The sequence below is a fragment of the Neophocaena asiaeorientalis genome, unplaced genomic scaffold, assembly GCF_003031525.2.
Source record: "Neophocaena asiaeorientalis asiaeorientalis breed wild unplaced genomic scaffold, Neophocaena_asiaeorientalis_V1.1 scaffold134, whole genome shotgun sequence".
Classification (NCBI taxonomy): domain Eukaryota; kingdom Metazoa; phylum Chordata; class Mammalia; order Artiodactyla; family Phocoenidae; genus Neophocaena; species Neophocaena asiaeorientalis.
This window is the reverse complement of record NW_020185339.1, coordinates 3,436,308-3,452,392: the sequence shown is the minus strand read 5'-3', so window position 1 is coordinate 3,452,392 and position 16,085 is coordinate 3,436,308. Positions and strand designations below refer to the sequence as shown.

Below are 16,085 nucleotides of genomic sequence, written 5' to 3'. Positions count from 1 at the left end.
ATATGTTTCATTTGTTGACTGAATAATGCTAGTTCTATGTATTTACTCTGTTGGTATTTTATCAGCTCTTTCTTTCTCCTTTACCGTCATCATCATCATCACCATCACCATGTATATCACTGAATTAATAGCCTCAGATATATAAACCGTAATAAAACATTAGAAAAATAAACATTATTTTCAAAATTAGAGACCTACCTAGTTAAAAGTTCCTTGGGTGTATTTATGCCTGCAGAACTGTGTTTCTTATACTAAACTGAATTCAAAATACCGAATTTTGTTCTTATTAATACTCACATTGAAGAGAATGTAAGCACCCTTAGGATTTTTTTTAATTTGGATTTTTCACCTGAATGTCCAAAAAATGCTTTACTAGATATTCATTTATTCAACAATATCTATTGAGAGTATACTATATACAAGGTTTCTTTTTTTAGGTGCTGAGATTATGGTACTCAAAACAGACAAAATATCCAACCTTTGTAGAGCTAACATTCTTAGGATAAGCATAAGACCAAGAAAAATGGACTTTTAGAAGTCTGTGGTGGTCAAAAGTTTCAAATAGCTGATACTGTGTTGTCTATCAAATAAATGCTCAAATGGGTGAATCCCTCTATGGTTTTTTTTATCAACTTTAAATAAAAGGCTCTAAGCACAAAGGAAAATTATACGTGAATTATTGAGCTTGATCTGCCTATCTAGAGAGTAAACAAGGATCTCTTTGCTTTTTTTTTTTTTTTAAGATTAGGTATTGAGTCAAAGTAGATGAGTACAAACAAGTTTACTTGAAGTTTTTTTTTTAAACACATTTAATTTCTCCTTCCCTCTTTATTGTCATTAGTTTAACAAAATAGTCAGATACTAAGTGATCATACCAATGATGTTTCTTCAGCAAAATTAAACATTGAAAACATTTCTGCATGTAGAGAAAATGACTCTTCCTGGAAAAAGATGTAATCTCTGTATATATGGTTCCACTTCTTCATTTATAATTTATAATATATAAGAAGACATAGCTCTATATATATTTAATACAGAATACAAAAGGTAATAATTTATATTTTTATTGAATATTTAAGGGAAGAATTACTGAATTAGAGAATTATTTTTGAGTGTAGAAACTGTAAATCAGTAAGAGATCAAAATAGGGCAATGCCTGCTGAGAAACAGGAGGTACTTATTTATTTTACTTGAGGAGATATGAAACCATAAGGAAATTCATAATGATTATTGATGAAAAAGCTTTTCACTTAATGTTACCTTGATATTGTGGGTTCAATTAAAGAGCCAGTTCTCATTTTCAACTGGTCAAGTTCAGATCGCAGCTTTTCAATTTCTTCTGCTAATCTTTCCTAAAAGTCAAAGAGGCGTTACTCAGATGATATGCATATGCCAATAGTACCAACACTCAACTATGATAAACCAAACAACCAAGCTTAAGGACTTTTTAAAAATGGAAAAACTGATTAACATATTTTTATTACATATTGTTAGACATGACAGCAAAAAATGCCTGATTTTCTCCTTGAAATGAAAATATGACAGCAGAAATCAATAAAATTTTATCTACATTCCCTAACGTTCACTAATGCTAAGTTTTTCTAAATATATGGGAAAACTAAGGTCATGACCAGCTATGTATACATCACTTCAAAATCTGAGTAGAAAGTATAGCAGTTTAAAAAATAAAGAAAAGGTCTTATTTCTACAGTAAGTAAAGGATTTCAACCATCCTATAATGGTCGAAGGACACATGGGTGAAAGAGAAGGAAGATTAAATTAAAAGGATGAGAAAAAAATTATCACTTGATATGAGTTAAAATTATTAGCTCGATATTGGTACAATAATTTATGCATCTGATAATTTTCTCAGACTGGCATTAACAGTTTCAGTCTGCAAAATTATGAAGATGAGGATGATCTTATAGCCCTTAATTAAATATTCATGTAAGGACTTAATTTTGTTTTTGTAATTATAAATGTTATAACATTATAAATGTGTCCTTCCAGATTTTCTATTGCTGTTATTTTTCCCCCTTCATGTGGCCAATGCTGGACATTTTACTGGACTCATACTTCTTTTTTCACCACAATTTTTTGTCAATGTGGCCTTTGCAATGTTTCTCTTATCTGCTCTTTTTAAAATTCTTTCTACCACCATCCTACATTACACACGTTTTTACCTTTTTCCTGAATTATTTTACCAGCTTCCACGATGTATTGCTACCTTCAATCTCTTTCCCACACATTCCTCTGCTAGATGTATCATTTTATTTAATTAATTTATTTATTTATTTATTGCAGTACGTGGGCCTCTCACTGTTGTGGCCTCTCCCGTTGCGGAGCACAGGCTCCGGATGTGCAGGCTCAGCGGCCATGGCTCACGGGCCCAGCCGCTCCGCGGCATGTGGGATCTTCCTGGACCGGGGCACGAACCTGCGTCCCCTGCATCGGCAGGCGGACTCTCAACCACTGCGCCACCAGGGAAGCCCTACAAATTACTTTTAAAGCGTTTGACTTTTACTCTGAGTGAGATAGGAAATGATTGGAGGATTTCTGAGCAGAGAAGTGACCTGATCATTCTAATGGCTGTGAAATGGACTGATGAATGGGATTAGGAAGTAGAGAAGATAAAAAATTATTATGTTCTTCCAAAAACAGGCAAGAGAATTATGGCTTGGACAACAATAGTGTTAGGAAGAGAATGGCAAGGATATTGGTTGTATTTTGAAGATAGAATTAAGAGAATTTGCTCTTGGACTGGCTACGGGGTGTGTGATAAAGAAAGAGGTCAAGAACAGCTCCAAAGTTTTTAGCCTGCGTAGTTAAGAAAAAGAAGTTGTGATTTACTGACAAGACTGCTGCTGGTGGTGATTAGGTTAGGTGGTGGTGGTGTTTGGGGGGTTGGGGGATTACTTGTTAAGACTGAGATGACCATGTGTCCAAACAGAGATACTGGGTTGACTCTTGAATATATGTACTCCCTCAGGGAAGAGGAAGTATAGTAGGTGATCTAAATTTGCAAATTCTTAATTTACAGATGGTATTTAAATCCATGAACTCACCAGGGACTGAACATAGAGAAGAAATCCAAGGACAGTCCTAGGAACTTCAAATTTTAGAGATCAAAATAATGAAGAGAAACATGAAAAGAAGAGGTTGAGTATATGAAGGATATTTACTAATAATGGACTGTGAGTTAAATATAATCGAGTGAAAATTTGAGGAGTTATAGGAGATGTGGTTAGATGAGGAAATGTGCTCAGCTGTATGGAATGATATTCAGAAATGAGGTATGGCCTGGGATTTGCTGCCTCTAGTGATTGACATGAACAGGAATGCAAAGCATGGAATGATTAGTACTGCGGGTTGCCTGGGCAGACTTTTGGAGCTACAGGCTTGGGTAGGAGGTTGGGGAGTGGGTTCTGGGGATCTTGCCAGAAGCACACAGAGCTTTGGATAACATAACATTCCATAACAGGATTAAGTCCCGAATTCACAATCTGTTTACACCCTAGTTCTTTAAACACAACCAGTCACAGCAAACTTCTGGTGATTCAGCCAATCAGCCGTCTTTGTTTTCTCTGTGCTATTGCATAGTTATCATCTTCTTCCCTACCATTCTTTATTTGTTAAGATCAAATGTGCCTTCAAGAGCCTGATGAAATGTTATCTGCTTCACTGTAGACTTTCTGAACTACTTTAGAAAGAATTAGATGCTATCTTCTAGGCACCATATTGTATTGCTCTCATACACCTATCTTTCGGGGTTTAAGGGTGTGTACATCCTGACCATGGGACTAAATAGTTATTATTATTTTTTTTTTAAATAGTTATTTTTTAAATTAACATCATAATATGTAGTATTCAATACCGTTAAATGTACAATTGTTCTTTCTTATCTTTATTCTCTCATCTTTTCCAACACCTTCCAAATGACGTACTGCTGCCAGATCTCCTTCCCTTCCCTCCTTCCTTCCCTCCCTTCCTCCCTTCCTTCCTTCCTTCTATTACTCCCTCTCTCCCTCCTTTCTCTGTTTCCATTCCTTCCATCTTTTGTTTAATATACATCTATAAGTCACTTCTTAAGTTAGTGATTTTATATTATTTCATTTACTGATGCTGAACAAAATGAAATAAGACAAAATTGCCAACAAGAATTTTACATGTTAAGGAAGGAGGAAAACACATTAGCAATTACAGCTTTTAACATTTTATAATCTGGTCCTTATCTGTCTAGTCTATCACATATCCTATGTTAAGAGTAACTGATTCCAGCCAAACTGTTATGTCCATTATTATTTAAGATATCAAAGTCACTACTCACCTCCTCCCCACTCTAAGTACTTGCAGTCATGGCACAGGCACTGTATATGAAAGCCTTGCAAAACAGTCCTCTTTCCTTAAAGCATTCTGAAGCCTTCTGTATAGCAGCAATGTATATTGATCTCTCCTACCTGTAGTTCTTACTATCTTTCATTCATCTGACACTTGGCATCTGTGACTCTACAACTCATTGCTTTGTGTTTTCTCTCCTCAATTAGACTTTTCAGGTACTTTAGAACTAAGTTCATGTTTGCAAATATAACAGCACAGTTTTATGCACAGTAGGTATTTAATACATTTCTGCTAAAATAGTATCTCAAACTAGACACAAATCGGTGCATACATTTTTATCCCATTTATATAAAGCATGAAAAAAGTCAAAAACATTTTTTTTCTGTTAGAAGTCAAGATAGTGATTATCCTTTAGGATAAGAGTAGTGATTATATGCTAAGTTGGGCTTCCAGCATGTTGATTTTCAGTATGTTTGGTTTGTAAAAATTCATCAAGCTCTCCCTATATATGTACACTTTTCTGTATGTATAATATAAAAGTTAAAATATTTTTAAAAGATAACATCCTAAAATTATTTATTATCAAATTTATTTTATAACAAAATATTCACCAATGTGAAATAGAAAAGTGGGCAAAATGTAAGCTTCCATAATATACCTTGTCATGTAAAGATTCTTCCAGATTCTTTCTGAAAGTTTCTGATTCTTGAATTAAAACGTTCTACAGAAAAGAAAAAGAACACATAAATAATAAATAAAACAGAAAATAATTAAATGTGTAGATTAATTTTTTATCACTCAAGAATCTTCTTTGATTCCTTCCTTGGTGCATCTATTTTTTCATTTCCATGGAAACCAAGTTTCAATGGAATCTTTAAACAAGACACCTTAACATTTTTAGAAATACATAATTTAAATAGGAAATGTCACTTTGTAACACTTGGATTGACAAATAAGATAAATATTAACTTTTAAGCTATTTCTGACTGCCTCTTCCCAGTCTTTTTAGAATTTGAAATAAGTAGGTTACTTTTCAAATGAGAAAAAGTGAATAAAAAGCAAAATATTAGCCAAAGCTATCATAGAGAAGAATTCAGATAAACTCATTTTTACTACCCGAAGAAAGAAGAAATTGTAAGATCAGATTCTTTTAAAAGTTCAATTTCTGGATCCTTATTTCAAATACAGAATTAACAATTTGTAATAATGTTTAGATTATTAGATAAATAAAAACAAAATATTAGCTTTTTAAAAAACTGTTATATATCATGATGTGGAAATAACTTGCATCATAGATTTGAAAAAAATCCTTGCCATAAAAGTATTACTGTTGTAAAAGCTTTACGCTTTTCTTATAGTATTACAAAGCATGATTTAAAATAATGTATTCTTTTCAAATTTATAGAGTTAAATTAAAACAAGAGTGTGGTTATTGGCATGCATGTGGTGCTGAATGGGAAGAAGGCATGCCTTATGACTTCTTACTGGGTAAATTAATCAAACTACTTTAACATTTCATTGACACATTTTTCCTATTTTGGTTTATTGTATGGAGCAGGGGAAAATGTCTAGCTTAGGTAGCGATTGGCATTCCATCTAAATTTCCAAAATGATTTCTCCACCTAGGTTTTAGTCCCTACCTTTTTTTATACTCTGGAATTGGCAACCAGCTCACTAGATCTTGCTGGTCAGGTAGTCAGCAACTATTAATCGGATATATTAACTGTGAATGAAATTGTAGATTGTACAGAAACACTTTTTTGGAAACAATGCAGCTGAAAGTTTTGCATTTCTAAACTCTGTGGTGGGACTGACACTAGTGCTATTGGTGATATAAACTCACTCACATTTTGGCCTTTAGACTAGCAGTAGATTCAGTTACTTGAAACATTTGTGTGGTTCAAAGCAAGCCTCCCCACACACTCCAAAATACTAATTTTTGTCTTACTCTTCGTTTTTGCATACCACATGAAAGACAAATGAAATATTTTCATCACAAAAGTGTACCATGTTTTAATACCTTTGTCTTATATGATCATGCTAATATGTAAGATTTATATACCATGTAACATTTTTTATTCATTTAAAAATTGATCTTACATATTTTTACAGAAACTATTTGTTCACTTTTAAGAATATATCAGGCTTTTTTTAAATTAAGGAAAGTAAATGGATCATCTGAACAATGCAATGATTGTAGCAGAGTGTAAAACAAACATGATCATAAGAACATAGCTGATAATCATGTGATTCTACTGGTCCTTTTACCTTCTCTTCTAGAGCAGCCATTCGTTCCTTTAAGTGTAGCTGTAAGCGTTCATTGGATTCAGTCAGAAGTCTATCCACAGTATCGGATAATCTTTTGTTGTGCTCCTCATTCATTTTCTCTCTTTGCCTAGCCTTACATTCAAAAAATAAATAAATAAATTTAACATAAAAATCACTTTAAAATATTTGGGCTTGTTTTTGTATTTTTTCTAGTTTTAAAACTGGATTTAATTTTATGTCTGTTTTGATTAAATTGGCAGAAACTTTTTTTAATGCACAGGGCATATTCATATGATTTTAAATATAACCTATAATCAAGAAACACATTCAGTTCTTGTATGTAGAATATAAATCCATAAACTGATGCTTGAGAGGGATGGTCTTAAAATACATACTCTTTGAAGTTCTTGATTTTTCTCTTCAAGTTGACCTTCTAGATGCCTCATACGTTCTTCAATGTTTCCATGTCTTTCTTCAGCCTGTTAAGAAATATGAAGAATGCACCTGACATGTAAGATACGGTTAACACTTTTCCTCTAAATAAACTGAAATAAAATGTAAAGCAAGCTACTACCAACCGCAAATGTAGTTTTCAAAAAATAAACTTTTTTTAAACAGGCAGCTGAACAGCATTGCTTGAAATGTGTCAGCTACAAAGGCCTGTTACATCCAAGCATCAGCAAAACATCGGAGTTATTTATGAGCAATGAAATCAGCCAAATGTAACATGCAGACTGTGCATGGTTTGAACACAAACCTGCCATTGTCCAATCTTAAGCTCCTGAAGCACTGAACTGCACAGATGGTCGATTATCAATAAATAAAAGTAACATAATTTTTACAAATGAAAAGAAAAACTTAGATGAATTCTATTTAGCAATAGAAAGTAAAGTCCAGTAGGACTACCTTCCTACGTATGGAGATCATTTCTTGTAGTTTAGCTTCCATAACATATTGATAATCATCAGATGAGGTAGAAGAGGTTGGATCAGACTAACGAGTCAAGGAAAAGGAGAGGGACAAAATTGAAAAATCAGAACTAAAGGCACTGACACTGAACAGAACATAGCACAGAATGCTTAAAAGAAAAATGTGACAGCAAATTTAATACTTTAATAGAATTTTATGTGGAAAGAACTACACTGATATCTGGTGAACATGATGAAGTTGATGGTTATAAGTGAAAAGTAATGATATGCTCAAATAAAAAGCTACCAACCTAAGGTATGGAAGGTTAGTGATGGCTGGCAATGAAAGACCACTACAGAATGAATTAAAGCAACTCTGAAAGAGTCATGTAATAATTGGAATTATGGGAAACCAAACACTAGAATATGTCTCTGATAGATTGTTAAAAGTTTTATATTTTGGGTTGTTTGTTTATCATATTACTTAAAAATAATGGAAACAAAGTACCTCAATATTGAGGAGTAGGCCAAGCCAATGACTCAGGTGAAATAAATTTGGAACAAAATTTATTATAAACCCAGCTCTGTAGAAATCAGAGAAAAAGCTAAGCCACGGGGTTAATTATTATGAGTATTCTCCAATTCAAGCAGGATTGTTTCCTCAGCAGCACTGGCAAACTTACAAAATGACTTCTGGTCTCTGAATACAAACTATGACTGTAGGTGTAGAACCTCAGCGCCTATACTTAGACATAGCCTTAATTCGACATTTTAAATGAAAATGATTAGAAGTCCTCAAATAAAGTGACAATAATGCTGTGAGGACAAGAAAACTTATTGTGAATTCTCCTGAATGATACTAGGGACCACTCTAAAACTGATTCTGCATTGATTTGTTGCTATGGAAACAAAATAGTGCCCTAAAGTGAATAGGCAGCACAGTGCCTTTTGTGAGCTAATGTTTGCCCAGTGCCAAGGTTAGTTACATGTCTTGGAGGTGAATGTCAGGTTACCACAGATGCAGAGTGTTCAACACATGTGACATTGCTGATAGCCGAACTGTATTAGTATGTTATGTACAGATTACATGTAAAGTTACATCAACATTTTAATCATAATTACAAGTTAAATAATCACAACAGCCAAAGTACCCTATGTCAGGATAACAAAATTTAACTCCAGAGCATATTCTATTACATTTTATAAGTTTATTCAAAAACAGTGAAATGTACTTTATGCAAATATAGGACTATATATAAATATATCATTCAGTACCTGAAAAGAAATAGTAACCTATTCATGTATTGGTTCATATGCATATGTACTATTTTATGCAACAAATTCCAACTTAATCTATAAAATGAACATTTAACGGCTGTGCTTATGCAAATAATAACTCAATATTTACATTTTGAAAGATTTTCCTTCTGATATTCTTATTTCATAAATCAGGAAAATAATGAAGAAATAACAAATAACCAATTTCTCTCCTCAACCAGAAGCAACACAGAATGCTACCATAGTCTTCAAATGCCACAAAATGATTTTATAATATTTTTTTAAATTTATAATTCAATTAAGAATATAGTAAATGGTTCAAAATTTTGCTGAAATTATGTATTTTAAATTCTTAAACATATCTGTAATCTCTCAAAAGTACATTTTAACAAGCAGTTAATGTTATGACAATTAATCTGGTGACTGACTCAAGGTAGTCAAGGCATGAACATTTCAATTTCCAAAACTGTTTATTCAAATATACAAGTAAGTCAGTAGATCTTTCAAAGGTCCTTAAAACTTCTAGCTGTTTCCATCTTAACTACTGAAAACACACCAAACATTGTGAAAATTCACTTCAGAGATTAAACGAGAATTCTGTCATGTTTAAATCAGTTATTGTTGATACTTTTTATTGGTACTAAAAATGAATGAAATACCTTATGGAATTCAAGATGAATTATGTCCTTGCTGAGGAATATGCATTTTAATTAAAGAAGTAAACATCATAAATCATAAGACTGGGATCCCAAAATGTTATTATTTAATTGTATATACACTCACCAAAGCCAAATTTTAAATTTTATCCCTAGCCATTATTCAATACTTCTTACTTTCTAAAAGCCTTAAATGAGCTTTAGCTACCTATTTTTACACACACACACCCCACGCTGGCAAAAAAAAAGATATTCTTATCAACCAAAGAATAAATTCAGACATCATCTCTAAACGAACACTGGATCAATATGCAACCACTATTGATTTATGTTCACCTTAACCTTATGAAGACTGCAATTTAAGCAACTGGTGTAAATACTATAGTCACATAAGAACAATCTTGTATATTTTGACTCCTTGACGGGATATAGGGCTTATCTTGGTTTCACTCTTTAATGTGACAAGGCAATTTTCAAATGAGCTAAAGCTTTAGAAGAAAACTTTACAGTTTTCTTTTATAGGCAGAAATAGTTTTGAGAAGAATGTGAATATATCTGGAAATGGAGAAGCAATCAAATTTAAAGAGAGGAGGGCCAAAGAGAAGAAAACAATAGTGGCAGATACTAAAAGTAGAAAAAATACTTATAGGCCAATTAAAATATATGAGGGATTGTTAACAATATCTTTCAAAATATAGGAGAGGGAGACTAAACTAAGCATAAATCATAAATTAGTGAGAAGTCAAAAACATTATGATGTAGAAAAGACTATGGAGATCAATAATAAGACACTGAAAACAAATTGGAATTGAAGTAATGAATAACTAAAACCGGTTTTAGAGACAGTCCCTAAAGGTCTTGAGAACAGAGATAAAAAAATGGTCAAAAATCTTTTTAGCCATAAAGCTTGGGAGAGCAAATGAAAGACTGATCTTCAAATGTTATAAAAGGGTTACAAGCAGAGGGAGTACACTGAAAATAAAATCTCAGCACCAGAGGCGTGTGAATAATGAATTAAATACGGCGATAATCTACAAACTGTATATCTGAAATAATGTTGATACAGAGCCAGTCAGGAGAGAAAGCAGTAAAAAGGACAAGCAGAGTGAATTCTAACATTTTCATACTTTTTAAGAGAGGTAAAACTCCTGGAAAGTGAGGAAATCAAAGGGGTCTATTCCCTTTTAATTCCCTTTCTATTCTCTTTTAATTCCAGATGAAGTGGAATTTTAGCAATATATTATCAGGTAGGAGTGAACTGAGGAAATTACTTTGGGTGCATAAGTGAATATATGTATCAAATATGACCTCAATAAAATAAAATAGAGGGAAAAACAGATGAGACACCTATTTTAAGTTGTTTTGTTTTACATTCTAAATTAAGGATTCTTAGGGATTTTTAAAGCCTGATATGTCAAGTATTATATTTTAAATTATGCTTTATTCTCAATCCATCAGAGGTTAATTTGGGGCAATTTTTTGCTGAATTTTAAATTGTGTTTTTGGGGGAGAGATTCCAGACTTTCTTGTAGTTTACTTATGACACTATTGATTATTTTACACTAAAATATTACAAAAGTTACTTTTATTATTTAGCCACTTGCCTAACTCCCCCTAAAATAGTTCAGTTCAATAAGATAACTCTTTATAAAAGTTCTTTATATTCCTCAAATGAAAAGCCTAAGTATACATATCTTAATCCATATTATAGTAATTTTAAATGTGTTTGCAAGAAAAAAATAGCATACTACTATGTTTGCACTTTTTATATAATTTCAATAATATTTCTAAAATTAAATAAGTTTATATTTATTTTAGAAATCGCACATCTCTGAAATTTCCAGAGTGGTTTATGGCATGGTCTGTGACTATGGAAGGATCCAGATTGTATCACCCTAATCAGGCTAAAGTTTCATTAGCTAGTTAGTCCAATACTCTACAACAAACTATACCAATACTTTCTGCTTTGTCAACTGTTTGTCTTTTCACTACCTGTTTAACTACCCTATTTTAACTAATAGGCAACAGTTTACTGTTCCTCTTTAATTATTTACTTTTCCAAAAGTAACTATATGTGTCTACTTTTATTTTGTTGCATCAATTGTTTTGGATAATCCCTAATGCCAGAATTTATAACTTGCAGTTCATATATCAATCTGACCCGTTTACTGCAGTGGTGTGGAAAACAGCACATGGTAATGACTGTGTGAACATCTAAAATGTGTGTAAATTTTTGAATTGATATTAAAAGTCAAACATGCTTTTAGTGACAAAATCTGTACTTTTATTCTAGTGACATGTGACTTTCAAGCAATGCCATTCCATTTGACTGTGAAAGGTAAGAATAGTCATTTTAGCATTATAATGGTTGCTAAGTTCTAAAATATGCATATAATTGCAGAATCTAATGTCCATAATATAGCAGTTAATTTTGAACATTCTTCAGAATATTATTGATTTTAATTGGTTCAGAAGAAATTACAACTATTAAAATCACTTTCTGACTATTTAATGGCTTTAGACTTCTACAAATCTAATGTCTAACTTCTAACAAAATATTTTCATACCATAGTCAGAAAGGAATCAACTGCTTATGGTATCTCCTACATTTCTAATACTGTACAATTTATGCTAAGCTTACTAAATTATTTTGTCTCATGTATATCCATATGTGCAAATATAACCATGGAAAATTAACTCTAAGGATGTGATATTTTGTTTGTTTTTGTTAATGTTTAAATAGGCAAAGGAATCATCATATCATATGTATCAGTCATTCATTTCAACATAAATATGTGTAACATAAAAATTCATCTAAATAACAGACCAATAAAGATTAAATAAACTTAATCTTCATAAAGCCTAAAGAAAATCTTCATGTATTCCATTTTGATTACTAGTCATTTCTATAAGTATATCTAAGTTGACCAACTGTTTTATTGCAGTACCTTTGTCAGGGCTGCAATTCTCTGAGCCAGTTCAGCCTCTACTTCAGGTAAGGTCTCAGCTTTTCTCATAGTTTGCTGCAACTTTTGCTCAGCTAGCTCAAGACGCTCTTGTAACTGTCTATTCTTCTCTTCCATCTGAAATAGGGACGAAAAAAGAGACACTTAAATTGTCACAGTTAGGATAGCAAACACCAGTCACCAGGGGCTGTGGGCTTCAAGCCACTCTTGTAGAGTTAAAATAAGCTACTACTACCATACCTACTGTGCAAAGAGATTATTGTTCTCATGTTTTCATATATTACTTATCCATAATCCTTAATAAATTCAGCACATTAAAAAAAGAAAACCTTTTACTGACGGCAGCAAAAAGAAAAGAAGTTAATAGTGAGTATTAACCTGGACAAATGGAATACAACTTAGTACTAAGACTTCAGATACACTGTAATAGCAACATACTGAAAATCATAACATTAGCTGGAGTAGGAGAGGGAATGTAGCATAATGATTGAGAGTCCAGGCTCTAGAGATGAAGTTGGAAGACTTTTCCTGTGAAGGCCAGATGGTAATTATTTTAGGCTTTGTGTATCATAAAGTCTCTGTTCCAACTATTCAATTTTACTGTTGTAGCACAAAAGCAGTCATAGACAATGATTAAATGAATGGGTATGTCTATGTTTCAATAAACCTTTATTTATAAAACAGAGCCATAGTTTTGGCACATGGGCCATAGTTTGCCCACTCCTCCAGAGCCGAATAGACCTAGGTTTCCATTACTGACTCTGCAATTACCATATGTGTGACCTTAGGAGAGGATTCATGTCTCTGAACCTTAGTTTCCTCAGTATAATAATTGTACTTACTTTACTCCTCAGTATAATAATTGTATAATAATTATTACACTTTACAGTATAATAATTGTACTTACAGGTGGTGGTTGGATTTAAGTGAGGTAATACATGTAAACTGTTTAGCACAGTTTCTGGTTCATGTCTAGATACAAAGTAAATATTAGTCATTATTTTTATTATTATTAAGATAGATTTCTAGATTATACACTGAAAATCACATCTGTTTAGTTGGCTTGGTTATAAATTTTAGAGAATGATTGATTACCAAAGAATACATATTTTATTTACTCCATGTTTTGTGAGAATGGTGAGAACACACAGACCAGAACAAAACCAAGATAGAGATACTGAACCTGCCGTAGGATGGCCTCTTTATTTGCTAACTCATTTTCTAGTTTGTCATTCATGTCATGTATGGAGGTAGATTCTCTCTGAGCACTGAGGTAACGCTTCTCAAGGGTCGTGATTCTTTCTTCCATATCTTCCTTCTGTGCCATGGCCTACGATTAAAATAATTTTAAAAATCAGATTCTTAGTTTATATACTGTCTTATTATTTAAATTAAATAGTGAGCTATAAAAGAAACTATTGCTTTCTTGAGGTAAATATTCATTCCTTTCTTTTCATTAAGGGGATGCAAGATTTCATGTGAGTTTTCTCAACTTATTTGTCAGAATTTTTCTTCCATCTTGGGTTAGCAAAAAGCTTTCTCTATCTGAGAATGCAATGGAGTACATTTTAAAACTCCTTACTGTAGACTTGGTATTCTTAGAAAAGAAGTGGCAGAAAAATTAGTTCATTACACAGTAGAAATAAGTATAATTATGGGTAGAGTTGCAAATCATAAAATTGGTAAAATGGTGGCTATAGTTCCAAATTGCAAAGGGTTTTTCAAAGAAGGATAATAAATATCATCAGTATCCTTATTGTCATGTATAAGTAAGAATAGCTCAGTGGTTAAAAGAGAAGGCAAAAATGAAAAAAAAAGTAAATTTGAATCACACTCACAAATGAATTGACAAATTTACTTTGGAACTTAACCAATTCCCTTGTTTAATTGGAATATGATATATTCCAATGAAAAAGAATTTATAGAACTCAATGAATACAAATCTCTAGGGGAAAATCAGTTATTGGTGCAAATGAAGCGATAATTTTAAATACTATATTATTAATATAATATTAACTATTATATTAAGCAATAATTTTAAACCATATAATTCACAGATAACATGGAAATGATTTTATCTTCCTAATAGCTTACATGGGAATTTATTAGTAGGTAGACAACCTACTTTTTTGAGATATTGGGAAAAATCAGCTGCAGAAGTGAGCATCTTGGGCCTGGTGTGGTTTTCTGATAATTTGGGAAGCTCCTTTGCATAAGGAGCCTGACATTGAGGAGATGGTGGTGTTTTCCATTTATTACCATCCAGGTTTCTTTGACCACTTGTTCCTAAGCAGTCTCTTTGTTACTCTCCTACAAGATCCAGAGTCAGTCCTGCCACATGCACAGAACAGATAAATTCCATTCTAATTTTCCAACAGAAATAGAAGCCCTTAAATGGACAGTCCTTCAGCTTCCTGATCTTCCCTAACCACCATCTGGAAATTTAACTACATCCACATAAATCCTTAACCTCTATCTTTTAGTTTAGAACAGGTGTTCCACCTTCCCTCAAAGTTCAGTCATTATCTGTATTCTGGGTTTTATGCCTTTTCTTTTCTTTTCTTTTCTTTTTTTTGCGGTACGCGGGCCTCTCACTGCTGTGGCCTCTCCCGTTGAGGAGCACAGACTCCGGACGCGCAGGCTCAGCGGCCATGGCTCACGTGCCCAGCCCCTCCGCAGCATGTGGGATCTTCCCGGACCGGGGCACAAACTCGTGTCCCCGGCATTGGCAGGCATACTCTCAACCACTGCGCCACCAGGGAAACCCTATGCCTTTTCTAATTCAGGGATTTGGTCACTTTTTCTCCTGAATTTTCAAGGTGCTAGTAGAGGTAAATCCCATAACAATAGCAAGAAGAATGAAACAGGCTTATAAAAAATTTGGTACAGATCAGAGGTGGAGAGCAGAGGAAACAGAGATGATTCAAAGAAAATAAGAATGAGAATTCTTACTCTCATTCTTAAAAATAAGAATGATAAATTATCCAATAAATTATGGACCATTGTCCATAATCTGAATTGAAATTATGAAACCAAACTGTTGGAGTGGGTGGAAAGACTTACCATAGCTTTAAAAATAAGTAAGCAAATTTATTTACCAGGTAATTAATAAAATCCTAGAAAAACAGAAAGCCATACAAAAGGAAATATTACCATTGAAAATGACTACTTGGATCATTTGTGGAATTATTTACATAGTCATAATAATGGTAACACCGAATGTGATTTTGAGATGATTATAGTGGAAGGATGGGTATTAAGAGAAAGGAAGGGAAAGAAGAGAGTTAAAATCCTCATATAATATAACAGCAAGACATAGGATAAGTTTAAATAAGAGAAAATACCAGAAGTAATGGCTAAAAGGGTTGAAATTAAGAATTTCAGGGACTCTCCACACCTCCCCTTCCGGGAGCCTGTGCAGCCCGCCACTGCCAGGGTCCCGGGATCCAGGGACAACTTCCCCGGGAGAACACACCGCATGCATTAGGCTGATGCAACGTCACGCTGGCCTCTGCCGCCGCAGGCTCGCCCCGCATACCCTCCCTCCCCCCGGCCTGAGTGAGCCAGAGCCCCAGAAGCAGCTGCTCCTTTAACCCCGTCCTGTCTGAGCGAAGACCAGACCCCTCAGGAGACCTACACGCAGAGGCGGGACCAAATCCAAAGCTGACCAC

At 33.4% G+C, this 16,085-nt stretch overlaps 1 protein-coding gene across 7 annotated transcripts in view; it reads right to left on the bottom strand.

Annotated features, from left to right (window-relative positions):
• PPFIA2 (PPFI scaffold protein A2) overlaps positions 1-16,085 on the bottom strand; it is a 458,549-nt gene that overhangs the window by 94,445 nt on the left and 348,019 nt on the right. For all 7 annotated transcript variants that reach the window (XM_024736436.1, XM_024736429.1, XM_024736430.1 and 4 more), the window contains 6 exons: positions 13,598-13,744; positions 12,397-12,531; positions 7,002-7,085; positions 6,607-6,738; positions 4,997-5,059; positions 1,261-1,352 (listed from right to left, as the gene is read on the bottom strand). In XM_024736436.1, coding sequence (XP_024592204.1) covers positions 1,261-1,352; positions 4,997-5,059; positions 6,607-6,738; positions 7,002-7,085; positions 12,397-12,531; positions 13,598-13,744 — 653 coding nt within the window. The remainder of the gene's footprint in view (positions 1-1,260; positions 1,353-4,996; positions 5,060-6,606; positions 6,739-7,001; positions 7,086-12,396; positions 12,532-13,597; positions 13,745-16,085) is intronic.